General features: G+C 37.9%; 1 protein-coding gene across 1 annotated transcript in view; it reads right to left on the bottom strand.

Moving 5' to 3' along the window:
- The window catches only part of ZEB1 (zinc finger E-box binding homeobox 1), a 203,026-nt gene that overhangs the window by 26,904 nt on the left and 148,284 nt on the right, over window positions 1-27,838 (bottom strand). Inside the window, 2 exon segments of the mRNA XM_021064196.1 lie at window positions 3,360-3,521; window positions 11,405-11,467. Of these exon segments, the coding sequence (XP_020919855.1) occupies window positions 3,360-3,521; window positions 11,405-11,467 (225 nt within the window).

Below are 27,838 nucleotides of genomic sequence, written 5' to 3'. Positions count from 1 at the left end.
TGATCTATGCAATGGAACATTTCTTTGTCATTTTCTCTCACTGAGGCTTTTTGAAAACCTCTTTGTTACATAAAATTTACAGATATATACACATGTGTATTTAAAAATTTTCTGCTTCCCTTTAACATTTATTGTAACTTACTCCTTCTTCAGGTGAAATGGTAATGCATTTTCTTTAAGAGAAAGAAAAACAAGAAACAAAAGTAGAAAAGTAAGGCCCTTCAGGATTACCATGCCAATAACTATGGACTCTATAAATATGCAAATAGATCAACAGAACACCAATCATTAAGCTCAAATGCAATGTCCCTGGGGTGATGGGTCGATTCCCTACAGACTTCAGAAATGTCTTAGGGAGTTTCCTGGCAGCCTAGCGGTTAAGGATTCAGTGTTGTCACCACTGTGGCGTGGGTTCAATCCCTGGCCTGTGAACTTCTGCATGCCATGGGCATGGCAAAAAAAAAAAAAAAAAAAAAAGGAAATGCGTCCTTTCATTGCACTAGAGGAAACAATTCTAGAGTATCCTACTTCTTTTTCCTTTGTCACTACTAAATTAGTTACAGAAATTCTATCTATTCTGGAGTGAAACTTCCCTTTCTGCTCGTTTTCATAGCTGATTCCTAATTTAAGGAAGGTACAGTTAACTCTTTGTAATGGAATCTGTTTTGTTTTTTGTACCATCCTTCCAATGTCCTTCAAGATTTTTCAAACTGATTGATACAATACTATTTACATTAGCACCAAATTTTTGAAATACTTATGCATAAATTTAATAAAATATGTATATGATTTATTTGAGGAAAACCACAAAACTCTGATGAATGAAATCAAGAACTAAATAGATATTCCATGTTCATGGATAAGAAGACTCAATATTGTCAAGATATTCGTTCTTCCCAACTTGATCTTACAGAGTCAATGTCAATCCCAATCAAGTTACCTGATGGATATTAACAAACATTTTAAAGTTTATGTGGAGAGGCAAGAGACCCAGAAGAGGTAACACAGTGTTCAAGGTGAAATGTAATGCTGGAGGACTGACACTACCCAGCTTCAAGGCTTACTATAAAGCTGAAGTAATCAAGACAGTGTGGTGCTGGCATGAGAGTAGACACATTGATCAATGGAATAAAACAGCGAGCTCAGAAATAGATCCCCACAAACACAGTCAACTTATCTTTGACAAAGAACAAAGGCAATACAATGGAGCAAAGATAGTCTTTTCAACAAGCTGAAATGGGACAACTGGACATCCACATACAAGAAGCGCATGTAAACGCAGATCTTACACACTTCACAAAAATCAACTCAGAATGGGTCACAGACTAAGCTAAATGTAAAATGCAAAAATTATAATAAGACTCAGAAAATAAGTCAGAAAACCTGTATCACTTTGGGTATGGCAATGCCTGTTTAGATACCAAAAGCATGAGCTATGAAAGAAATAACTGATAAGTTTCATTAAATGAAATGACTTCATTAAATAAGTGACTTGATTAAATGAAAATGTTCTGTTCTGTGAAAGACAATAACAAGAGGATTAGAAGATAAGTCATAGACTGAAAAAAATATTTGCAAATGACACATCTGACAAAGGACTTTTATCCAAAATGTACAGAGAATTCTTAAAACTCAACAGTAAGAAACCAAATAATTCAATTAAAAATGGTCTAAAGACTTTGACCAAAGGAGATATATAGATGGCAAATAAGTATAAAAAGATGCTGCACATAATATTTCGTTAGGGAAAACGCAAATTAAAACCACAGGATACTACTACATCCTACTTAGAATGCCCCAAATCTGCAACACTGACAACATACAATGTGGGTGAAGATGTGGAACAATGGGAACTCTCATTCACTGCTGGTGGGGATGCATAGTGGTACAGCTGCTCTGGAAGACAGTTTGAAAGCTTCTTCTAGAACTAAACATACTTTTACCATGTGATCCAGAAACTGTGCTTAGTATTTACCTAAAGGAGCTGAAAACTTACGTCCAGGCAAAAATCTGTACATGAATATTTAAGCAGCTTTATTCATAACTGTCAAAACTTGGAAGCAACCAAGGTGTCCTTCAGTAGGTGAATGGATAAATAACATGTGCTGCATCCTGACAATGGAGTATTATTCAGCATTTAGAAGAAGTGAGTTATCAATCCATGAAAAGACATGGAGGAAACTTAAATGCATAATACTACATGAAAGAAGCCTATTTGAAAAGGCTGTATGTTGTATGATTCCAACGCTAAGACATTCTGGAAAAGGTAAAACTATGGAGATATAAAAACATCAGTGGTTGTGAGGGGGAGGGAAGGAAAGATGAATGTTAAGAGCATAGAGGGTTTTTAGGGCAGTGAAAATACTCTGATACTATAGTGATGGACACATGTCATTATACATTTGTCCAAACCCACAGAGCATACAACACCAAAACTGGACCCCAAAATAAACTATGGACTTGGGGGTGATTCTGATGTATCAATGTAGGTTCATCCTTGGTAAAAAAAAGAAAAAAGTACCATTCAGGTGAGTTATGTTGATAACGGGGGAGGCTATGCATGCATAGCGACAGCGAGTATACAGGAAATTTTTGTACCTCTGTACAATTTTGTTATAAACCTAAAACTGCTCTGAAAAAAGTCTTTAAACAAGTTGATTATTTGAATATTAAGCTAAATCTTTCCATTAAACTGAGAACCCTAGAGAAACCAAACCAGATATAGGATCTTAATATTTCAAGTATCCTCAAACATTCCATGTTAACTTCCTAGTTCTTGGTAATATATACTGTGTAAAATTTCTCACACAAATACCTGCATGCTATTTTCACCTGTTTCTAGTGTACAGAAGGCAGAATGACAGCTTAGTTCTTTTCAAGAGAGCATTAACACACTATTATTGCATTTTACCACTCTTTATACACTGGCTGTTCATAACAGAGAGGACCATCAAGTAGATACAGAAAAACCACTTGCCTCCAAATGAGTATGTTTTGAACAAGACAACCATGTTTTTCTTGCTAGAACAGTAGAGAAGAATCCAGGGGGAGTAGGGATCATCCTAGTTCCATTTCTAGTACTTGCTGCCATGGCAGTGAATGGAAATCAATGGCCAGGCACTGTGCTAAGCATTTCCACATGCAGCAGCATTACACTAGATCCACGATATGCCACTAACATAACACTACGCTGTTACCATGGACAGTGTTCCATTGATTAAAGAGTCCTCACTGCAGCCACCTCCAGTAAATTCTGGCTTTCAAAAATCTTCCCTACAGTAGAGTGGGTTTCCACATAGAGTAATGGAAGCAATAATCCTTTAGAGATGAAAACAGGGTGGTCATGAAGCTCCACTTACCATTTTCATCGTGCCCGCTGGCCTCTGGCGTGCCCTGCCTCTGGTCCTCTTCAGGTGCCTCAGGGTAGATGACAGCCGTATCTTGTTGTTGCAGAAACTCTTCAACATTAGGATCATGGTTTTGTTCATTTTCTGCATCTGAGTCGCATTCGTCATCTTTTACTAAAAGAAAAGAATATTTTATAAAAAGCAATTTCACTAAGTTGTTACATAGTTTTCCTAAATAAGAAATTGTTTGTCTTGAGAGAATTATTCAAGATTGTTCCAGAATTTGCAGGAAATATTTACTGAACGTTAGAAACAAAACTCACTCATTCTATGTAATCTATTAAGAAGTCTGCTTTCCTAAATTTAAAGTGTTATAAAAGTCTTGACATTTTCCAATATCCCTTTGTAAGCTTTAGAGTTGTACTTCTATTCCATTTTATGGTGAAAAAGACCCAGAGAAAGCTAGCTAAATAAATCCTTAGTGTCTGAATCAATGATAAAGCAAGGAATATAGGAAAAGAGAAAAACATTTCTCAACCCCAGTCCTTCCTGGTGGCCTACCGTATCATATTTAGAGTTGTACTTGAAATCTGAACCATTCTCTGAGTGACAAACCATTCTGAAATTTAGTTCAGTTATGTGATTTCTCAGAAAATAGCTTTAATAGTTACCTACCATTAGAAAGGTTTCTAGTAAGAGTCAGCATATCAAATTGATACAATTGCTTCCTATCTTCCCTAATATTCAGATACAAGCAGGGCTCTTCCTTCTGTAGTTCTGGCTCAGTAAGTGTGTAGCTGCAGGGTTAGGGAGAGGCAGCTTTCCCTGAGTTAGAAGGTTCTGAGGATAACAGCAGGTCTCACTTTGAGAAGGCAGCCCAGGGCATGCTGGTTTTGCAGAGCAGGCTTGTGGTCCTTTTCCTCTGCTGCTCCATACCGCTGGTAACTGTACTGGGTCAGTGTGGCCGCCAAGTGTCTCATGGCTGACTCTTCACACTGCAGACTGGGCTCAGTTCTGCATTTGTAAAACAACGGACTGAACTGGGCCAAATTAAAATGGTAATGTATGGGCACCTTTTTGTTCAATGGTTATTAAAATCATCTTGCACAGTGGTAGGAACCGAAGTCCTCAGAGTGGCTGCTGTTAAAAACCTCAGGGCCAATGGCATAGTAATAGTGGTGACTCATCATTTTTTCTTCCTTTTAAATACGGCCAATAGCTATCAATTGTTTACTATCTGCTATATACAGCCGAGTCCTGAACAACATAAGTTTGAACCATGAGAGTCCACTTATCCTGGATTTTTTCTAACAGTAAATACTGCAGTCCTGCAGATTTGTGGTTGGTTGAATCTGTGGATGTGGAACTGTGGATGCAGAGGAACTTTGCATGGGGGGGGGCGACTATAAATGATACACAGATTTTCCACTGCAGGGAGGGTTAGGCGCCCCTAAACCCTGTACTGTTCATGGCCAACTGTACTGATGCCAGTGGTAAATAAACGGGGTTATTGGATCCAGGAGTGAAGACTCCAAGAGGTGAGCTGGTCCTGCTGGTTTAAAAAGACTCTATTTCCAGATTCTCCTCTTTCATGCACGGTCCTTCCTAGAATGATGAAGGTCCTTCTTGCCACCCCCTTTTCACAGTCCTTTGCTCTAATTTAAAGGAGAGGCACATCCTTTCCTCCTTCCATTGCATTAATATGGTGCCTGCCTTGCAGTGTAAACCCTCCAGGTTGCCAGGGGAAAACAATTCAAAATACTGACCAGGGGGAACCCTCTTTACTGATCAAGCAGGGCAACATAAGAGCACTCTAGGCAGGCAGCCTTTCCTGTTTACATGGACTTCCATGGGAGTAAAGCGTGGCAATTGAAATGGGGATATTCTGGCCCTCATTAGGAAGTTCTGAGATCAGCTATTACATGACCAGAGGGAGGGAGAGTAATTTTCCTTTAATGACCTCACTTGTTTCATTCCCTGACTATTATTAAAAAATTCACTGCTCTTCAGGACCCTGGTGAGAACAAAGCAGAGTATCTCAAACATCATTCCTAGGCTCTGTCGTTAGCTAGAACAATAAGCATTTCTGAACAGCTAAAGCGGTACAAGTCTGTGTCATTAGGTCTTTTCAGCTAACTTCAAAGTCAAGTTAAACTAGACTAAACTCAGGAAACAAATTTATATTTTATGTGACTTCTTACAGATTTGACAAGATACTTAAAATATTTTAAGCAAGTTATATTACAAAATATTTATTTCAATTAAACAGTCTCTACCTTTAAAATGTTTATATTTCCTATAGCCCAGTAATGATATATATATGCTAGAAGATGGAAGAATGAGGTATTAAATGGTATACATTTTTCAAATGCATAGTCTGCATTTTACACATGAGCCTTGCAACTTCAGTAAGTTATAAGCTTATTTATACAATAACTGGTTGTAAGGGTACTCATTTGGAGTCAAAGTTTTTTTTTAACTTATAAAAAAGTTGGATTAGATCTAAATAATCTTAATCTCATTACTGAATAATCTAAGCATATATTTATTTATACTTTATATATTCCTCATTATTTATAATTTATATATTCTTCACAGAAAAAGCTTTTATAAAATTCCTCAAAATACATATCAACATTTATTTTAATTGGAAAAATGAAGACATATTTTTTTTAATGACAGAAAGTCTGATTTGGTTGATTGATATAACAGTGAAAACTGGATTTGTTAGTAAGGTTATTAGGTACAAATTTTCCAAAAAATTGAATGAACTAAGTTTATAGCTCTAAAGTATTGATCAAAATATAGTTTGTTCAGGAATTCCTGTCGTGGCTCCATGGTAATGAACCTGACTAGAATCTGTGACGACGTGGGTTTGACATCTGGCCTCACTCAGTGGGTTAAGGATCCAGCATTGCCATGAGCTGTGGTGTAGGTCGCAGATGAGGCTAGGACCTGGCATTGCTGTGGCTGTGGTGTAGGTGGGTAGCTATAGCTCCAATTCGACCCTTAGCCTGGAAACTTCCATATGCCACAGGTGTGGCCCTAAAAACACTATCTATCTATATATATATCTATATATCTATATAGATATATATACACACACACACATATATATATATATAATATATATATAGTTTGTTCAAGTGTTAAGATGAAAGGGTTTTTATAGAAAAATTGTACTGAAAAAAGGTACTGCAAATGGCAATACTTCAGTATCCCCAACCACTGAATGTATTAGATAAGGTGCCTCTAAGTGAGGGAGAAAAAAGTAATAAATGCCAAAACAGGTACTATTAGTCCTTCGATAATGGCAAAGCCTTTGGTATGTGTCCCAGGAAATGAGGGAATGAATGAGTCTACTGACTGGGAAACAAATCCTTCAGCAAATTAGGTTGTCCTGAATGTTTCCTTTCAACAAAATTGAAGGAGCATTTAATAGAACTGTCAGTTGACAAGACATTTAAGGTATTTTTATTAATAGATAACCATAATTCTTTGCATATAATTCTGAAGGTATGTAAAGAATAAATCATTTATATCAAAAATGTATTTTGTCTTTTTATTTATGAGAATAAGGTTATCTCAGTGTTAAATAAAAAACAGAAAAATGAACACTTTTTATTCTAGAATACGTAACATTAAGCTACTGATATATGAACTAATTAAAGAATACTTCAGCTCCTTAATGTCATTTCCGCTTATGCAGGATTATTTTTTCTTTTTTGGCTGCCCCATGGTACATGTAGTTCCTGGGGGCCAGAGATCAGATCTGAGCTGCAGTTGAGACCTACGCCACAGCTGCAGCAATGCTGGATCCTTTAACCCACTGTGCCAGGCTGGAGAGTGAACCTACGTCTCAGTGCTGCAGAAATGCTGCTGATCTCGTTGTGCCACAGTGGGAATTCCTATACTGGATCTTTTTCAGTAGTAAATACTACAGTTCTACCTGATCCAGGTAGTTAAGTCTATGGATGTGGAACTGTGGTCAGGGTGGGGCCCTGTATACAGAGGAACTGCATTGGAGAGGGGCTGACTATAAGTTATATGTGAATTTTGACTGGGCGGAGGGTCAGTGACCAACCCCAGCTTTGTTCAAGCATCAACTATATGTATTAAAATCTGTAGTGTATGTTGTGATCAATTGTATGGTACTAATATTTATAGGATAAATCAATTCATAAAACTTTTAAAAATCTTTAGAGCCATATAGTTACTAGAAACTAAAGAGAACTTGAATTTCATCTCATATACATGTTTTGCTTGCAAAGAAATGACAGTTGATCAAAAATACCTTCAAGCAGGAACTATATACTATGTTTGCATCAAATTCTATAGGCTATGTAGAATGGAAATAGGGGTTCAAGGAGTAAACACTATAATGTAACATTTCTGACTCTAAGAAGAGCTTATTCATATTTAAAAATGAATGGTATTCATATATAAAATAAATGGTATGATTTCAAATGTAAGAGTGATGTTAAAAATGTCCTTTTGTATATGACAGGAATTAGGCTGTAACTTAACTACAGTTGAGACTTGAACAATGTGGGGGTTGGGGGCACCGACCCTCCACACAGTTAAAAATCCACAAGTAACTTCCAGTCAGCCCTCTGTGTCGGTTCCGCATCCTCAGACTCTAACAACCACAGCGTGTAGTACTGCAGTATTTACTACTGGAAAGAATCTGTGTGTAAACGGACGTACTCAGTTCAAACCTGTGCTTTCAAGGGTCAGCTGTACTTACACTTAAAATGAAAAATGTTGTATATCCATCAGAAACTTGTTAGGCAATACATAATCAGTATGTATAATATGAAGTCTGGAGGGTAATAACAGTACCTCTCAGGGATTAAATGAGGATCAAATGAATCAGCACAGTTTGTGTTAGTACTGTACCAGGCATGTATTAAGTGTTATATGTCACCGTCACCTCTTTATCTCAAAGAAGCCTTGCCAGGTGAACATTAAATTAGGGCAGATGATTCAGTATTAGGGGTCTGGTGTCAAATTCTTGGCTCTTTCCAACTAAAGCACACCATCTCCATGAACCTGCACGTACCAAGCCAACTTCAAGCTATGACCAAAATTCTGCAGTTTTACTCATAACATTTAAAGTGTTGGGGGAAGCATATGTTGTGAACAGGTCAGTTAAAAAGTAAAATTCCTAGTCTTGAGACTGAAAAACTTAGGTGTTTAAATACTAAAGAGATGAGCAAACACACAGAAATACACAATAATTTGGTTTTCTTTCAGATGTGAGGAAACAGAGCTAATTGTCAAAGTACAGAATTATAGGACTACAACTGTAATCATTTGTCAAAGTGTCATATTACAGGGTTATAATCACAAATGAGAGAAAGCAAGGACAGAGACAAACACTTTCACGTGCTGTCAACATTTTGCTCCCATCAGAATAAGGCACCCTGAGGCTTCCTCCTATTTTATTCTCCAGTTTTGAAACTTTATGCAAGGATTAGCTATATAAACAAAAAAGGGATGCTTAGAAGGAACAAAGGACGTCTGGGTGAAATTTCCACCCTCTGAACACTTCTCTGAGACAGTCGTTCTCCTCGCTGCGTGAAGTGCAGCGAGAAGGCAGCTAGGGAAAGGGTCTGACAGCGTTCTGAACTAATGACGGTGACCTTTGCGCCATGTTTTGTTTACTCGGTCAGCACTTTATTCCCTAGAAGTTGAGGAAGTAACAAAAGCGAAGGCAAAACATCACTTTAAAGCTGAACCACTCAAAGTCTAAACATCTAATTTCCACTCCTCATTGCTGAAAACAGCACTTATCAGGGCTTTATTAAATGTCTGTTTGCTCCTAACTCCCCACGTCCCGGGGAAATACCGGGAAATACTACCCAGGGCTCGTCTTCTGGAGGATGGGGACGCTGCATGTCAGGGGCAACTCTAGTTGATACACGGTTACTCTACCAGCCAGATGTGACTATTTTTCTTGGGGGGGGGATTATGCTATTACTCAGTACTTCCTACTGATAGAATTCATTCATTTTCATAGTGAAGAGCAAACTGTGAGGTAAAAAAATACTGTAAACCTGAAACTGTAAATGTTTCTTTTGATGGCATTTTGCCTAAAAGGGCAAATGATCTACAGAAGAACTTACATTTTTCTGGTAATATGAGTCATCAAATTCTTACATGAAATAAAGAGTAATAAACAGCAATATTCTGTGTTCATTAACACTATTTTACTAATAACAAACCTCCAGTTTAAATAGTTTATATACTGTGTGAATTAGCATGACAAATATTTGATAACAAGCATAGCTGAATACATTATTCATGCATGTTCAACACAAGCATGTTAAAGGCAGAATACAAAATCTTAGGCTGCAGGCACCATAAATTATCACACATTCCATTATTATTTAATTAATTTGGAATGTACCTTCAATAACAGTACAAGATTCATTCTTTGTTTTACAGAACTGATAAGTATGAGAGAGCTGATGCCTACAGTATAGATGAAAATCTATTTTTGACACATTACTATAAAACACACTCATCTTGGAGTTCCCACTGTGGCTCAGTGGTTAATGAACTGAACTGGTATCCATGAGGACGTGGGTTCGATCCCTGGCCCTGCTCAGTGGGTTATGGATCCGGCTGGTGTTGCTGTGAGCTGTGGTGTAGGTTGCAGATGTGGCTCGGATACTGCCGTTGCTGTGCTGTGGTGTAGGCCAATGGCTGCAATTCAACCCCCTAGCCTGGGAATTTCTATAGGCTGCAGGTGCAGCCCTGAAAAAAAAAAAAAAAAAAGAAAAAAAAAAAAGAGCAAAGCAAAAAAGAAACACACTCATCTTACACAATAGAAGATAGTTTATAAAACTCTGTGGAATATGTTGAAAATGTACTGCAAAGAAAAAAAACTATAAATGTTAAACCAAAGAAGAGAAGAAAAATAGAAAATTTAACTAAAACCTTACGACAGAAATATCTAACTTATGGTTGAATATACAAAATACAATTATACTACTTAAAGTACTTAAAGTACATTATTTTGAGGAACTGTTTTAATAATTTGGAATTTATTTTTGAAGTTTACATTCTAAGAGTTACAACTGACTAATGAGACACATAATAAGTGCTTGGTATTATTATGCATAAGATCTGGATTTAAGGTTTGCACTTAACTCTTTTGCTTCTTAAATCTGATCTGAATCCATTATAGAGGAATAGCCTTAAAGCCTCAGGGAGTATGTACTTTTAGTCACCCAGAAGCAAACTGCCTTATTTACTATAATTCAACTTCATTTTGGCCTTTTTCAATTACAGAAATTGTATAAGGAAACATTTTTTTTTTCTTTTTTACAGATGCACCTGTGGCATTTGTAGGTAGGTTCCCAGGCTAGGAGGTCGAATCAGAGCTGCAGCTGCAGGCCTATACTACAGCAATGGCAACACCGGATCCCAGCTACATCTGCAAACTATGCCCAGCTTGTGGCAACGCTGGATCCCCAACCCACTGAACAAGACCAGGGATCGAACCCGCATCCTCTCAGAGACAAGGTCAGGTCCTTAACCTGCTGAGCCACAATAGGAACTCCTTTATCCTCTTTTTGCTGTGATATGTTCACTTACCAATATTCATGATTCTCATCTGGTTTATAGATAAACCATGATATTCTCTTATTCTTTTCTCTTCTGCTTTTTGCCTCACGGGCAATTCAATCTAGATCTTGGTAACTAAAAATGAAACTCAAAATAGTTAGATCTGTATCTCTAACTATGGTGAAAAATTTGACAGAAGTTTAACTTATCACTCAAACATTTATTTGGGGGATTATCGGTAGATTATACGCGTCATCCTTGTAGATGGAGGATCTGCCGAATTACACGAATCAGTAAGCTTATGCTATATTTAAGGAATATGAACAGGGTACCCCAAATGCGTAGCTACTTCAACACTGAAGAAGGGCCAGATAAAAGAGGAGGAGCCAGGCTAACTTTAGGACTCACACATGCACAAACCAGTGACACAAAAGGCCTCACTTAGGACAGCGCAACCGTGAGAGCGAGAGAGCCAAGAGTACCTGTACATCCCACTTCCTCGGCCCGGGCTTCAGGCCCCAGGATTTCTTGTCCTTCCTTCCCTGCTGAAATCAAAGAACAAAGGATTAAAACAGATCCACCTCTCATCAACATTTCTTAACTTCTAGAAATCTGAAAAGGAAATTTTCAGATATTTGGTTTGGACTTTTCCCCTTTTATAAGTATAGTAATGTGTCCTAGTAAGGTAAAGCTTTTTAAAGAAATTAAGCAGGTCGTTTTTACAAAACTCATACAGATATTTTATTATTATTATGATTATTCTGCTTTTTAGGACCATATCTAAAACACACGGAGGTTCCCAGGTTAGGGGTTGAATTGGAGCTACAGCTGCCAGCCTACACCACAGCCACAGCCACATAAGATCTGAGCCACATCTGTGACCTACACTACAGCTCACAGCAATGCCAGATCCTTAACCACTAAGTGAGGCCAAGGATCAAACCCGCAACCTCATGGTTCCTAGTCGGATTTGTTTCTGTTGTGCCACAACAGGAACTCCCAAAACTCATAAGGATACTTTAGAGAAGCAAAATAAGTGAGGATGTGTATATACTTCTGGAGCCATAGATAAGTTAGAACTATAAGTGTCCTACGATTTTAGCATATTTTTTAGGAGAGGCGCTCTACCCACAGACAGTAGGATTCCTTTTCTCACTTCTTTCTCAAAGCACACAGTGCTGTGTGCTAGGCACTGGGCTATGTGCTTTATCAACTCGTTTCCTTTAACCTTCATAACTACCTTTTTATAAATTAAAAAAACACCTCAACATGAGGATTTAAGAGGTTAAACAATCTGCCCAAGGACACACATCTATGAGGTGGAATGTGAATGCAGGTCTGAGTGGCTCTAAAATCTGCTCTCTACTACGTCCTGGCTCATCTAAGCAGGCAGAGTCCCACAGAGCCGGCAAGCAGACCGGACCAAACTGCACCATGCCCAGAGCCAGCACCTAAAGCACTATACTTCTTTTTCCATTCTACTTATTATTCCAACTACTGGTAAATAGTAATAAATGGTGAGCATGGCACTAACAAACATTTTAGAGGTCTGTTCTCCATCTCTACCACTGAGATGTTTGTAGTGAGCTGACTGCAGTCTACACAAATAAGAGCAGAGTAAATATGCGCATTATTTAGGCAAGCAGAAAATACGCTTTATCTATTTAGGTACATTTTATTTATTATACTAGTTTACTAAGAACCTGTGCACATATGAAAGAAGTTAGAAACAGCTTTCAGAGCATATATCATAACCATGATCAGAGGACTCATACATAAAGTTATATTCAAACACTGTGTAGTTATCTGCACCCCAATCAAATCCCACTGAATACATCAGTCACAAACCCTGATTTAGATTTCCCCTACGTTTGATAACTGAATTGAGAAACAGAGCACTAATCAAGTAAAATCTGTGCTTACATTAAAGCATGCGTTTTCTTTAAGTGCCTTGGATTACTGGGTGGATTTATTCAGTGGGTTTTCTTTACTCATTAACTTTTATATTACTACTTAAAGATGATCATTATGTGAAAAATCATTAAAATATGCACAAACCTCTTTAGTTCATAAAAAACACTGTCTAAAGTAGATAATGATGAGATTAATTTCTGCTGGAGAATCATTTTACTTATTTTTCATGATTTTTATTTTTCTCTATTATAGCTGGTTTACAGTGTCCTGTCAATTTTCTGCTGTACAGCAAGGTGACCCAGTCACACATACCTATATACATTCTTTTTTCTCACATTATCATGTCCCATCATAAGTGACTAGATATAGTTCCCAGTGCTATACAGCAGGATTTCATTGCTTATCCATTCTAAAGGCAATCGTTTGCATCTATTGACCCCCGATTCCCACTCCCTCCCCCTCCCGCTTGGCAACCACAAGTCTGTACTCCATGTACATGATGAGAATCCTCATTTTATATCTGCCATCAGCAAAATGACGGTTTAAGAATTCCTGGTAAAGTGTTAAGAGTACTTGTGGGTGAAACACTAGTATTTGCTAAGTGTCTGAAAATCTCTAATATTCCTTTCCCCGTCTTCCTCCAAAGCATCTACTTAAACTAAAATAATAAAGTATGCCAAGTGGGTGATTATAGGGTAGTAATATGGTTATCTATTATTGCATATGTATGCTATTTCTCCTCAAATAAAAATCAAAACAGCTGGAGTTATAACTTGCTAAGGTGGAAGATTAACACTGACAGTAAAGTTTAAAATGATATTTTGGACATTACTAATTTTACTACTTGAAGTTATGATTACAGCTAATTTAAAGCCTGTCTGCAAACCACTATTCACTTTCATTCCTTCATTTCAGCTGAGATAGATTCTGGGCTGCTCAGAAGAGCATGCGGTGCATGTCAGAATCTGGTCCCACAGCCAATGGCCACAATTTGGAAACAGGGAGTCTTCCTGCTTTCCCTCATTATTCGGGCTGGGATTTTGGTTCAACAGCTAAAACCACACCAACTAATGATGACAGAAAAGATCCTGATGTTGGGCTGAAAGGTGAACATGCTCCTCTCAGTGCACAAGACTGCCTGGAACAGGCTCCTCCCGCCTCATCCAGGGAGCAGCGCCAGGGTGTCAGAGGACAGAAGCGATTCTCAGTACTTCGCAAGCAGCCTTCTCCCTCATGTGGTCTTTCTTACTTTGAGTTTTAAGAAATGTAAGAGGAGTAAAGTTGAATCTACTTGCACATAAGATTTTCTCTCCTGTAAGACTTAATAATGTCAACACAGTATGGCTGACCAGCCTAAATGCAACTTAGGAAGGAGGACCAGAATGCTACTGAGGCTTGTGCTTTTTGTCTAAATTCCAAAGCAAATATATGACTCCTGAGTAATAAGACCTTAGTTTTTCAAATAATGGCAAAATATAGCTGAAAAATAAGTCATCAAACACTATCCTGCAATAAAAGGAATAAACCATTGCTGCATAAAACACTTCGATGAATCTCCAAGAAATTATGGAGAGTGAAAAAAGTCAATCCAAAAGGCTATGTACTATATGATTCCAATTATATGACATTCCTGCAATGACAAAATTATAAAATGAGAAGAGATTAGAGGCTGCCAGAGATTAAGGCTGGGGCAGAGGGGAGGGAGGGCAGGAGAAGGTGGGTTGTTTAAAGGCAGTTAGGAGCCCTGGGTGAGATATGTTCTGTATCCCTCCTGTGTCAACGTCAACATTCTGGTTATGATACCGCACTAGAGTTTTACAAGAATATTTCATAGCAGTCTCCAATAAGGCACAGTAAGTGGCCAAATGAATCCGATTTTCCTTTTCTGCTCTTGTTTCTTCCTCGATGACACACATGCACACATGCCATGCGCATTCATAGCTGCCCTTTTCTCAAGGTGTTTTCTCTGCTAGAATGCTGTAACCCATTCATCTGAATAACTTCTAATCTGATTCTTTAAAGATCAGGTCACATCTCTCTCATTTTGTAGGTCTTCTCTGACTTTGCTCTCTGCTATCCCCACTCTCCTGTTCTCACTAAAGGGATACTATCTAGAAAGCAGATGCTGATGAATTCCTGAAATCAAACATCAAGTGTCCAAACTTTAATTAGGGATAAAATGTCTCTTTTCACTGTGTACTTTTTCAGAATGTTTCCAGACAGCTCCATCTTTCCTTCTTATATCCTTTAGCTTCTACATATGTATTACTATGTTTTTGGTATAACTGTCCATCAAAGTCACAGTGAATATAATTCACAACCTCCATGAATACCCGTTAACTTAAACAACAGTAAAAGTATATATACCTGAGGTCAACTTTGGTTAAAATGGAGATAAACCACCTGTGTTTCCCACTGGATGCAGCTAAACCTCCTTAGAGGATGCAGGGAGGAGCTGTGTGAAGGCTCTGGAAGGTGAGCCATAGCAGGCAGGAAGGGGAAGAGAACATGACACTGAGCTCAAAGTGGTCCCTCCCATCCCTGCCTGGAGTCAAGGTGGCCTGAGGCCCAAAAATGGATGCTGAGGTGTGCAAGGGAGCATTCTAGGAAAAGTCCCCTAGTTTAGGCTCAGGGAGCAGGAGAGGGTTTGAAGAATGGAGAAATATGCTTTCTTCCCCTCTTGGGTCCTATGTCCCAGCCCCTTAGATCATCTCAAGGTGGTGGTGGAGACCATGGTGACAGCAGGGGCCCAAAGTTGCCTAAAACTCCAAGGGAGGGGAACCTTCTTCAGCCTAAGGAGCAGAGCCCGAGGAGGGAGGGACAAACTTCCCCATCTTCTTACAGCTCTTCTTGCAGTCATAGTTGTAGGGAGTACACATCAGGGACGGCAATAAAGTCCCAGGTTTTTGGATAGAAGACTGAAGAGGGGAGTCCCAGGGAACTGGAGGCACTGAAGAGCCCATGGAGGGGAGTCTCTGGACTCTTGGGTGTATCCCATGCTCCTCATGTGTGGCTCTGACCACAGACTCTGGGAACTAAAGTGTGGAATAAGACTAATACTCATGTCCCAGACTGGCCACTGTATGGCCCAGATCTGAAAAGCACTGCAAAGGCTTTGAAAACTGAACTGACACTGGAACCACAAACCACATAAAGTTGGTTGCAGTTACAGCCTGATACACTGGATAAATTGCCTGCAAACCCCGAAATACCAAAATTCTCCAGGATTTAAATAAGAACCAGCGTATCATAATACTCAAAACGTCGAAGATACAATCCAAAATTACTTGGCATACAAAGAGTCAGGAAAATCTCAGTGTCTTTGGAAAAAGACTACCAAAAGACAGTAACAATGAGATGACACAGATGTTGAAATTATAGGACAGAGACTGTAAGTCAGCTATTATAAAGGTGCTCCAAGAAGTAAGCAAAGAGTGGAAAAGACTGGAAAGACAGAATGTATCAGCAAACTCTTATCAGCAAATAGAAGATTAAGAATCAAAAGAAAATTTTAGAACTAAAAATACAGTAACAAAAAATTTTTAAAAATCACTGATGGGCTCAATAACAAAATGGAGATGAAAAGAAGAAAGATCAGTGAACCTGACAGATGAGTGGAAATTATCCAATCTGAAAAACAGAGTAAAATGATTAAAAGATAAAGAGTCTTGCTACAATGAGACACCAACATCAAATGCCTTCACTGACGTGTGGAATTTGAAAAAAGGACAGACTGAACTTCTTTGCAGAACAGATGCTGACTCACAGACATTGAAAAACTATGGTCTCCGGAGGAGACAGTTTGTGGGGTGGGCGGATGTGCTTGGGCTGTGGGATGGAAATCCTGTGAAATTGGATTGTTATGATCATTATACAACTACGGATGTGATAAATTCATTTGAGTAGTTAAAAAAATTAAAAAAATAAAAATAAATAAAAGCAGGGGGCAATTAAAAAAAAAAGATAAAGAGTCTTGGGATACGCAGAATAATAAAAAAATCTTTCATGTCACTGAAGACCCAGAAAAATGAGAGAGTATGATACAGAAAAAATATTTGAAAAATAATATCTAAAAATGTCCCCAATTTAATAAAAGATACAAATTAATAGACTGAAGAGGATAACTGAATCTCAAATAGGGTAAATCCCCCAAACCCAGACCCAGACCATCAAACTGTGGAAACTAAAATTTTAAAAATTTTTGAAAAGAGCCAAAGAAAATGATACATAACTATAAGGGAACAATGATTTAAAGGACAGCAAATTTATCATTAGAAATCAAGGATTCCATAAGTAAGTGGAACATTTTTAAAGTGCTATAAGAAAAAAAAAATCTCAACCTTAAATTCCGTATCTAGTGAAAATACCTTAGAACCAGAGATAAAATAAAGATATTCTTAGATAAAAGAAAGATTATGGTTCATTGCCAGCAGACATGATCTAAAAGAACTGCTAGAGGAAGGTCTTCAGAAAGATATTAGAGGAAAACTTGAAATATCAGGAATGAAAACATGAGAAATGATGTAACACATATGACAACTACATGGGAAAGAGAGTATGGGGACCCACGTGGAGGCAAGGTTTCTTGGAGTGGTAAAATACTGATTCTAAGTAGACTGTGAAAAGTTAGGTCTGCAACATTCAAATCTACAAAGCAACTACTCAAAAATCTATGCAGAGAGATACAGTCAAAAATGAAATAATGAAAACAGAATACTAAAACATATTCAAACGGTCCAAAAGAAGGCAGGAAAGGAAAAAAAAAAAAAGAATGAAAAAACTGAAAACAATGAATATACAGTGATAAAGCCAAATTAAAATAGCAAAGATACATTAAATATTAAATGTAAGTGGTCTAAACAAGCTAATTAAGGGACAGAGATTGTCAGAATAGATTTTTTTTTTAAAGCACCATTCCAATTAGCTCCCTAAAAAATTTATTTCAAATATAATGATACAGGTAGGTTAAAAGTAACAGGATGGAAAAAGACATACCATGTAGACACTATGAAAAGAAAGCTATGGTGATTATTTTAATATTAAGGTAGGTTTTGGAGCTGAGAAAATTACCAGAGATAAATGTTACAATGATAAGAGGTTCAATTCATCAAGAAGATACAACAGTCTTAAAAGTGTGTGAATCTAGCAACAGAGCTTCAAAATACATGACTGAGAGGACAGAAAACAGAGGCAGATCCATGATTATACTTGGAGATTTCAATACTCCTGTTACATTAATTGACAGAAGAAGCAGACAGAAAGTCAGCAGGGATATAAAGAACCATGCAACATTAACAACTATCAAATATGAATGACATTTATACACCATTCCACCTGTTCTTTTTCAAATCCACACAGAACATCCATGAAGACAGAACAAATCCAGGTTTGTACAACAAAACCTACCAAATAAAAAAAAAAAATACGAAGTATGTTCTCTCACTAAAATGAATTTAAACTAGATATCAGAAAAAGAAGGAAATCAAACACTTTGGAACTTAACATACTTCTAAAGAATCCATGAGTCAAAGAGAAAAACGAAAAACAACATATGAAGATTTGTGGAATGTACCTAAAACACTGCTTAAAGGCTAATTCACATTACTAATAAATTCCTATGTTATAAAATAAGGACTCAAATAACAATTCTATGATTCCATGTTAAAAATGGTAAAAGAGGAGAGAAATAAACCAGGGCAATCAGAAAGAAAGAAGTAATAAAAGAAATCAATAAAACTGAAAACAGAATAATACAGAAAAAACAAACAAACAAAAAGCTGGTTCTTTGAATAGATGAATAAAACTGACAAACCTTAAGGAAGATTGACCAAAAAAGAGGGACTCTACAAGTTCCTAATATTAGGAATGAAAAGAGAATATAATTGTAGAGCCAGGAGATATTAAAGAGTAACAAAGGACCATTATAATTTCAAGGGAGTAAACATTATGATATATATTTCTGACTTTTTTTTTTTTCCTTTTTGTGGCCACACCTGCAGCATATAGAAGTTCCCAGGTTAGGGGCTGAATTGAAGCTTCAGCTGCTAGCCTACAAAACAGGCACGGCAACACCAGATCCAAGCCGCATCTGCAGCCTACACCACAGCTTGTAGCAACACCAGATCCTTAACCCACTGAGGGAGGTCAGGGATTGAACCCGCATCCTCGCAGAGACTACGTCCAGTCCTTAACCTGCTGAGCTACAATGGGAACTCCCATTTCTGACTCTTATCGCAGAGCTTATTTATATTAACAAATGAACTAAAGTTCTAAATGAAGATACTAACTTGCTATGTATGGATTTCATATGTAAGAGTTATGATAAAAATGTCATTTTAGGAGTTCCTGTTGTGGCGCACTGGAAATGAATCTGACCAGTATTCATGAAGATGTGGGTTCAATCCCTGGCCTAGCTTCGTGGGTCAGGGATCTGGTGTGGCCATGAGCCATGGTGCAGGTCACAGACACGGCTCGGATCTGGCATTGCTGTGGCATAGCCCAGAAGCTGTAGCTCCGATTTGACCCTCAGCCTGGAAGTTTCATACGCCGTGGGTACGGCCCTAAAAAAAAAGTCATTTCTAAGGTATGAGAAATTACATTTAAAATGAAATATTTTATATGTCCATTATGAAATTTGTGGGGCAGTACCTAGTCAGTTTACAAAATATAAATTTGAGGGATAATAATAGTACCTCTTAGGGTAGATATTAAGATTATATCAATACAGTATGTGCTTAGTGCTATGTAATTGTGAGCTCTTTTCCTTAAAGCAATCTTGTAAGGTGAACATCTCTAATGCACATAAATTTGAAAATTTTGAAAAGGGCCATTTCCTCAAAAACCAGAACCTATTATAGGTTGTCTCAGATGAAATGGTTAACCTGAATATTCCTATAACTGTTTTGAAAAGTGAATTTGTAGTTTAAAACCTTCACCTCAAACAAAACAAAATTCCAGGGCCAGATGGTTTCACTCACAAAACTTACCAGATATTTAATGAATAGCACTAAATTTAAATAACCTTTTCAAGAAAATAGAAAATAACACTTTCCAGTTAATTCAATGAGGCCTCCATTACCCTGATACCCAAACCACGTAACATGAATACCAAACAACAACAACAACAAAAACCAACCTATAGACCAATATCTCTCAGGAATATTTGGCACAAAAATCTTCAACAAAAAATTTCCAAGTCAAATTCAGCAATATATGAAAACACAATGACTAAGAGGGGTTTTCCAGAGAACCCAAGGCTGGTTCAATATTGGAAAGTCCATTAATGCATTTCCACTGTGTTAACCATCTAAAGAAACAAAACCACATGATCATATCAACTGATGCAGAAAAACCATATGAAAAAACTGGACATCTATTCATGATGAAAACTCTCAGCAAACCAGGAATAGAAACAATCAAGTGATAAGGAGCATTTATACAAAATCTACGGTTAACATTATACTTAAAGGTAAAACACCAAATACTTCCCCTCTAAGATTGGGAAAAAGGAAAATGTCCACTCTCATTACTCCTGACATCTTTTCTTTTAATAAGTCAATAAAAAGAAATAAAATGTATACAGATTATAAAGGAAGAAATAAAACTGTCCTAATTTGAAGAGGAGAGTGTCTACACAAATGTCCCAAGGAATCTACAAAATTTCCTAGAACTACAAACTAGTGTACAAGATAGAAGGGCAACATGCAAAAATCAATCATACTGCTTTCTCTAAAACAGCAATGAAAAAATGGAAACTTAAAATTAACAACAAAATATTCACAACAGCATCTCTCTTCAAAAAGGAAAGATATAGGCCTGTCTTTTAAAACCTGTTAGTGACCTATATTTTGAAACTACAAAACACTGATGCAAGAAATCAAAGACTTATGCAGTATAAAAAATTGATAACATAAAATCAGTTGCATTTCTATACACTAACAATGAACTATCTGAAAGAGAAATAAATAATCTCGTTCACAAAGCATCAAAACCAATATAGTACTCAGGAATAAATTTAAAAAATGTTAAGCACTGATGAAAGAAATTGAAGAAGACACAAATAAATAGAAAGATATCTTGTTTTTATGAACTAGAAAAAAATAATATCATTAAAATGTCCATACCACTCAGAGGTTTCTGTAGGTTCAATGCAATCCTTATCAAAAGTCCAATGATATTTTTCATAGAAATAGAAAACAAAATCCTAACATTTATATGGGATCACAAGACTCTGAACAGCCAAAACAATCTTGAAAATTAAGAACAAAGCTGGAGGCAACACTTCGTGATTTCAAACTATACCACACAGTTTAATTTAAAAAAGTCCGGTACTGGAATAAAAACAGACACACAGCTGAATGCTAAATTATCAAGTGAGCAGAAATAAACCCATGTATATAAGGTCAACTAATATTTGAGAAGGGAGCCAAGAATACTCAGTGGGAAAAAAATAGTGACTTTAATAAATGGCATTGAAAAAACTGGATAGTCACATGTGAAAGAGTGACAGTGGGCTCCTACCTTATGTCACTCTCAAAAATTAACTTGAATGGATTAAATACTTCAATATGAGACTTGAAACCATAAAAATCCAGGAAGAAAATATGGGAAAAAACTCCTTGACCTTGGTCTCAGCAGAGAAGTTCTAGCTATGACACCAAAGCACAAGTTAAAAAAAAAAAAAAAAAAAAAAAAAAAAGCATAGGAAGGAATATATCAAACTAAAAAGCTTCTACATAGCCAAAGAAATAATAAAGTGAAAAGCCAACCTATGGCATGGGAGAAAACATCTGCCAACCATATATGTGAAAAGGAGTTAACATTCAAAATATACAAGGAACTCCTATAACTTGATAGTTAAAACAAACAAACAAACAAACAAACAAACCCGTCTGACTTAAAACTGGGCAAAGGATCTGAATAGATACTTTTCTTTTTTTTGTGTGTGTGTCTTTTGTCTTTTTAGGGCTGCACCTGCGGCATATGGAGGTTCCCAGGCTAGGAGTCTAATTGGAGCTGTTGCCACTGGCCTACACCACAGCCACAGCAATGCCAGATACGAGCCACATCTGAGACCTACACCACAGCTCATGGCAACCCTGGATCCTTAACCCACTAAGCAAGGGCAGGGATTGAACCCAAAACCTCATGGTTCCTAGCTGGATTCATTTCTGCTGCGCCACGATGGGAACTCCATGAATAGACATTTCTTAAAGCAAATACACAAGTGGCCAATGGGTACATGAAAAGGTGTTCAATATCACTTATTACCAGGGAAATGCAAGTCAAACCCACAATGAATGTGATAGCACCTCACACCTGTTAGAATGGCTATTACAAAAAGACAAGAGATAATAAGTGTTGGAGAGGATATGGAGAAAAGGGATCCTTTGCGCACCACTGGGAATGTAAACTGGTGCAGGCACTACGAAAAATAGTTATAGAGGTTCCTTTAAAAATTAAAAATAGAACTACCTTACAATCCAGGAATCCTACTTCTGGGCAAATATCTGAATGAAAGGAATGACTATCTCAAATATTTGCACTCCCATGTTCACTGAAGCATTATTTACAATAACCAAGACATGCAAAGTATACATCATTGGCTGAATCAAGAAAATGTGGTGTGTGTACACACACATATGATGAAATATTATTCAGCTACAAAAGAGAGGCAAATGTTGCCATTTTTTAATAACATGGATGAAACCTGAGGCATTATGCTAAGTGGAATAAGTTAGACAAAGAAAGACAGATGCTACATGCTTCCACTTATATGCAGAATCTTAAAAAACTTAACTCACAGAAGCGGACTGTAGACTGGTGGTTGTCAGGAGCTTGGGGAAATGGGAGGTGGTGGTCAAAGGGTACAAACTCCTACTCATGAGTAAGTTCTGGAAGCCTGATGAATGTAGGTAAGGGCACTGTGTTACACAAGGATGGTGCTGAGACCTTACATGTTTTCATCACACACACACACACACACACACACACACACACACACACACAGAGTGACTGTGAGGTAATGGATGTGTTAATTAACCTTATTATGGTAGCTGTTTCATAATATAAACATATCAAATCATACTGTACATCTCAAACAATGTCATTACATAGCAAATATATCTCAAGAAAGCTAGAAAAAATATAGGGACGCCTCAACATAAGAAAGAGATTAGTTCTCTTCAAACTGATCTATAGATTTAACACAATTTGAATACAAATACCAGCAGTTTTGTTTTTTTTTTTACACAGATAAGATTATTCTAAAATTCACATGGAAAGGCAAAGGACCTATAATAGTCAGAACAAATTTTACCAAGGGAATTAAAGGTGGAGGAATACCACTCCCTCGTTCTGAGACTTGGGAAGTCACAGTAATCACAGTGATGTGGTACTGTACTGGCAAAGGCACTGACACACAGATCGGGGGACAGAGTCCAGAAAGAGAGCCCACAGTATGGACATGAAATTTTGACAAAAGTACGGAAGTGTTTCAATAGAGAAAAGACAGTCTTCTCAACAAACATTATCAGAATAAATGGACATCCATATCCAAAAAAAAAAAAAAAAATGAACCTCACCTCAACCTTCTGTCTTAGAAAAACTTAACTGATAAAACAGGGAAGGATACAAAGGAGAAAATTCCAGTGATCTGGGTTAGGCAAAGAGTTCTTGGACATGACACCACAAACGTGATCCATAAGAGGAAAAACTGATAGACCTCATCTAGAACTAAAACTTTTGCTTTGTGAAAGGCCAGGATAAGAGAATCATAAGACGAGCTATAGACTGGGAGATGGGAGAAAAATATTTACTACAACTATAAGGTACATTCACAATTTAATAAAACAGAAACCCTGTTTTACAAAATGCACAGAAGATGTGAGCAGACACATCAATGAAGAGGATATCCAGAGGGCAAATAAGCACATGAGACGCCATCAGGGAAATGCACAAAGAACAACACTTACAAAGACACACCATTCACAAGGGCTGTAGTAAAAAATAACTGATAAAAATCAAAGAGAGGTGAGGATGCGAAGAAGCTGGATCTTTCCTATGTTACTGAGGGGATGGTATAGCCACTCTGGAAAAGTTTGGCATTTTCTTAAAACACTAAACATTTACTTAACATATTACTCAACTGGTTACCTTAGAGAAATGAAAATACCACTACTCGTTACCTTAGAGAAATGAAACTGTTCACAAAAAAACCCACATATACACTAATGTTTATAGCAGCCTTTTTTTTTTTTTTTTTTTAGGGCCACACTCGAGGCACATGGAGGTTCTCAGGCTGGGGTGGAATTGGAGCTACAGTTCATGGCAATGCCGGATCCTTAACCCACTGAGTAAGGTCAGGATTCAAACCTGCATCCTCATGGATCCTAGTTGGGTTTGTTACCATTGAGCCACGATAGGAACTCCTCTAGCAGCTTTATTCATAACCGCCACAAACGGGAAGCAATCCAGCATCCTTCAGTGGGTGAAGAGCTAAACCGCGGTGCATCCACATAGTGGAGTAGCATTTATCAATAAAGAGTAAAGCACTGGTACATGCACCAACCTTAATGAACCCCAAAGGCATGCTTCATGCATGAAGGAAGCCAGGTACGAACGTTTCATACTGTGCTTTCATCTCTATGACATTCTCAAAACACTAAAACCACAGTGACAGAGAAGAGACCATGGCTGCCAGGGTCTGTGGTGGGAGGAAAGTGTGACTAGAAAGGGTGCTGTGAGGACCTCTGTGGTGATGAAACTGTCCTGTGGAGTCCCTGGTTCTACAACCAAAAGGTACTGATTTGCCAACTCCCAAATGAGCAAGGAAACTGATCCTCTCCCAGAGTCTCCAGAAGGAAGGGTGGCTCTGTCAACATTTAGATTTTGGAAGTTCCCATTGTGGCTCAGTGGTAATGAACCCAACTAGTATCCATGAGCATGCAGGTTTGATCCCTGGCCTCGCTCAGCAGGTTAAAGATCCGGCATTGCTGTGAGCTGTGGTATAGATCACAGACGTGGCTTGTATCTGGTGTGGCTGTGGCTTAGGCCAGCTGTTAACAGCTCCAATTTGACCCCTAGCCTGGGAACTTCTGTATGCCACAAGTGCGGCCCTATAAAGCAAAACAAAAACAAACAACAAAACAAAACACTGAGATTTTGGCCCAGAGAGGTCTGCCATGGACTTCTGACCTAAATGTTGGATATATGTAAGATCACACATTTGTGTTGTTTATGCCCTTGAGTGTTCTGGTAATTTGCTATGGCAGCAAAAGAAAACCAATCAAGTGGTTAAATAGTTTCAGAGCAAGGGGAAGAATGAGAATAATAGCTATTTGCTGGCTGGTCAAGAATAAGATCACTGTGTGTTCTCTATCAGTTATAGCATATCTAAAAACCGCTAATCACCTAGTAATTATTGGACCCTAGCCTTGTTGGAGGCCACAGGAAATCTAAAAGGAGGACCTGACATGGTAACTGCTCTTAAGATGTTTATAATCTAGAGGGATGTATAACTTGCCTATGAAAAGAAGGGATTGGAGGCTTTTAAAATATAAAAATGAAATATGAACAGATATAAAGGAAATATAAAACAGAATTACAAACAGATATCTGAAGGAAATTAAAAACATAAAAAAGAAATATAAAATAAAATTAAAATTTGGAGGGTCTAAGTAAGTTAGGGGAGCACAGAAGAGCTCAGTGCTAAGAGAAGCACCACAAAAGAGATGTACATGGATGGGTGCTGATGCTGTGATGAAACTGCCCGCTATTGCTCTCTATATGTGTGTCACATAATGATGTTATAATGTGTATGAATTTTTTTTTGTTGCTCTTTAAGTAAAAGAAAATAGTTTTCCAGCCAAATAATTCGTATTTAAATTTTGGCTTTCCAGACTAACATGTTACCTTAACAAGATGCTTAACCTTTCTGAGGCTCAGTTTCCTTATTTGTAAAATGGAGCTAACACATATCTCAGAGTTGTTAAAAAAATGAAGAGTTCCTGCTGTAACATGACAGGATCAGCAGTGTCTTGGGAGCACTGGGACACAGGTTCAACCCTAATCCCACATGTAGGTTAAAGTTCTGACATTGTGGCTTAAATCCCATCTACAGCTCAGATCTGATCCCTGGTCTGGGAGCTTCATATGCCATGGGGTGCCCCCCCCCAAAAAAAGAAAATGATGTTTGGGAATTCCAGCAACTAGCACCAGGCCCGTCCAGGTGCATGCTCACATTAACTTTACTCCTCTTCACTGATAATGTAAACGATGGAGTCACACTGAACGTTCATTTGCTGTGTCAGCCTTCCCAGCTCTCCAGCTTTTCAGAAGAGGCATGTCTTTCAAACCCCAAACTAGACCTGAGTAGAAAAGTCTAAATGAAAGGTAAATTGGCCAGATTCTTCCCTGCCCTGAAGTTCCAAGTGTGGAGTTCAGCTCTGAAGTGAGGTCCCTGCAGTGCGTGGCAGAGCAGGAGGACCTGAGGGCTCTGCCTGAGGTCCGTGGGGATATAAACATTCTATCAGACAGGCTAAGGCAGGTACAACAGCCGGAGACCTCGTCAGAGACCTGACAGCACATGCACTTCGTAAGCTGAATGACCACTATGTTTCAGTCTTTCTCTTTTTCTTCCATTAAGAAAAATATTTTTGAAAACTCCAACTTGTTTTTCAAGTATACTAGTTGAAAACTCAAGAAAAGGGTGCTTTACTTTATTTTGATCAGTATTAAAAAAATAATTTTAGGCTTAAGAAAAGTTGTAAAAATAGTACTGAGCTCCTGTCTACCCTTCAACAGCTTCTCCTAACGAGAACTTCTTACATAATCACCACACCATCATGCAAACCATTAAATTAACATCACTACTATTCTATTAACTAAGGTACAGGTCTTATTTGACTTTTGCCAGTTTTCCCACAGATATCCTTTTCTTTTCTAGTTCAGAAATCAGTTCTGGATCCCATGTTGCATCTAGCTGTCCCCCTGAAAAATGTGGCGATGCAGTCAGTTATGCTAGTTTGTCTTTCATGACCTTGACATTGACAGTATTGAAGAAGCCCTCAATTTGATTTCTCTGATGTTTTCTAATAACTGCATTGAGGAAATACATTCTGAGCAGAAATACTCCTGAAGTGACACACCCTTGGTAGTGTATCTTTCCAGTGGGGGATGGTGTCAGCATGTCCTATTACTGGTGACCTTGACCTTGGTCACCTGGTCAAGACAGTGTGGTATCTGTCAGGTTTCTTTATGCCAGTATGCTTTTTTTTATAACTGTCTGGTGGGGAAGTGTTTTGAGATGATGTAAATATACCTTTTTCTTATTTTACTTTGACCCACTATTTTAGCATCCATTGATGGTTCTTGCCTAAGATGTTTGCCTAAAGGTGATTTTCCATTTCCTTAATTACTTCGTCATTTACAACCCAAATAATACATAACTCTGTGAGAACACTTTAACTAGAGGAAAAATGGCAACAGGAGTGTGACACTTGGGCATATATCTTTTTGCACATTTCACCTACACAGTATCCATTTTACCATGACAATATCCCTCCTCCCCAACACACACAAAATAAATCACTCAGCAGAGGAAAAATGAAACACGAACATTAACAAATAATTACATTACACACTGAAGAGGGGTGGGAAGACAAGAAATAACCTAAGTAACCTGGAAAGCAGCATTTCAAATATGAAAGGGATGGCATGCCCTGTGCCCCAGCCAGCACTCTTGTCTGAGAGGATTTGAAAGAGGGCAGAGGGTCAGCACCATGGGCAAGGCCCAACTCCTTCATCAGTGCTCCCTCTTAGTACTCAGATATTTGGAGGCACTTAAATATTAGTGTTGCATATTTAGTGCAAATGGAGCTGGATCCCCTTATAAGCAGGGCTAAAAAATACCACTGTGGTCAGCTGGCCCAGTCTTCTCATTTTACAGATGCAAGAGTGGTGCTCAAGAGACACAGTGGTACAGTGAAGATGAGAAGCCGTGT

The sequence above is a fragment of the Sus scrofa genome, chromosome 10, assembly GCF_000003025.6.
Source record: "Sus scrofa isolate TJ Tabasco breed Duroc chromosome 10, Sscrofa11.1, whole genome shotgun sequence".
NCBI classification, from domain to species: domain Eukaryota; kingdom Metazoa; phylum Chordata; class Mammalia; order Artiodactyla; family Suidae; genus Sus; species Sus scrofa.
Note: the sequence above shows the minus strand (reverse complement) of the source record. Positions and strands in the feature narration are given on the sequence as shown.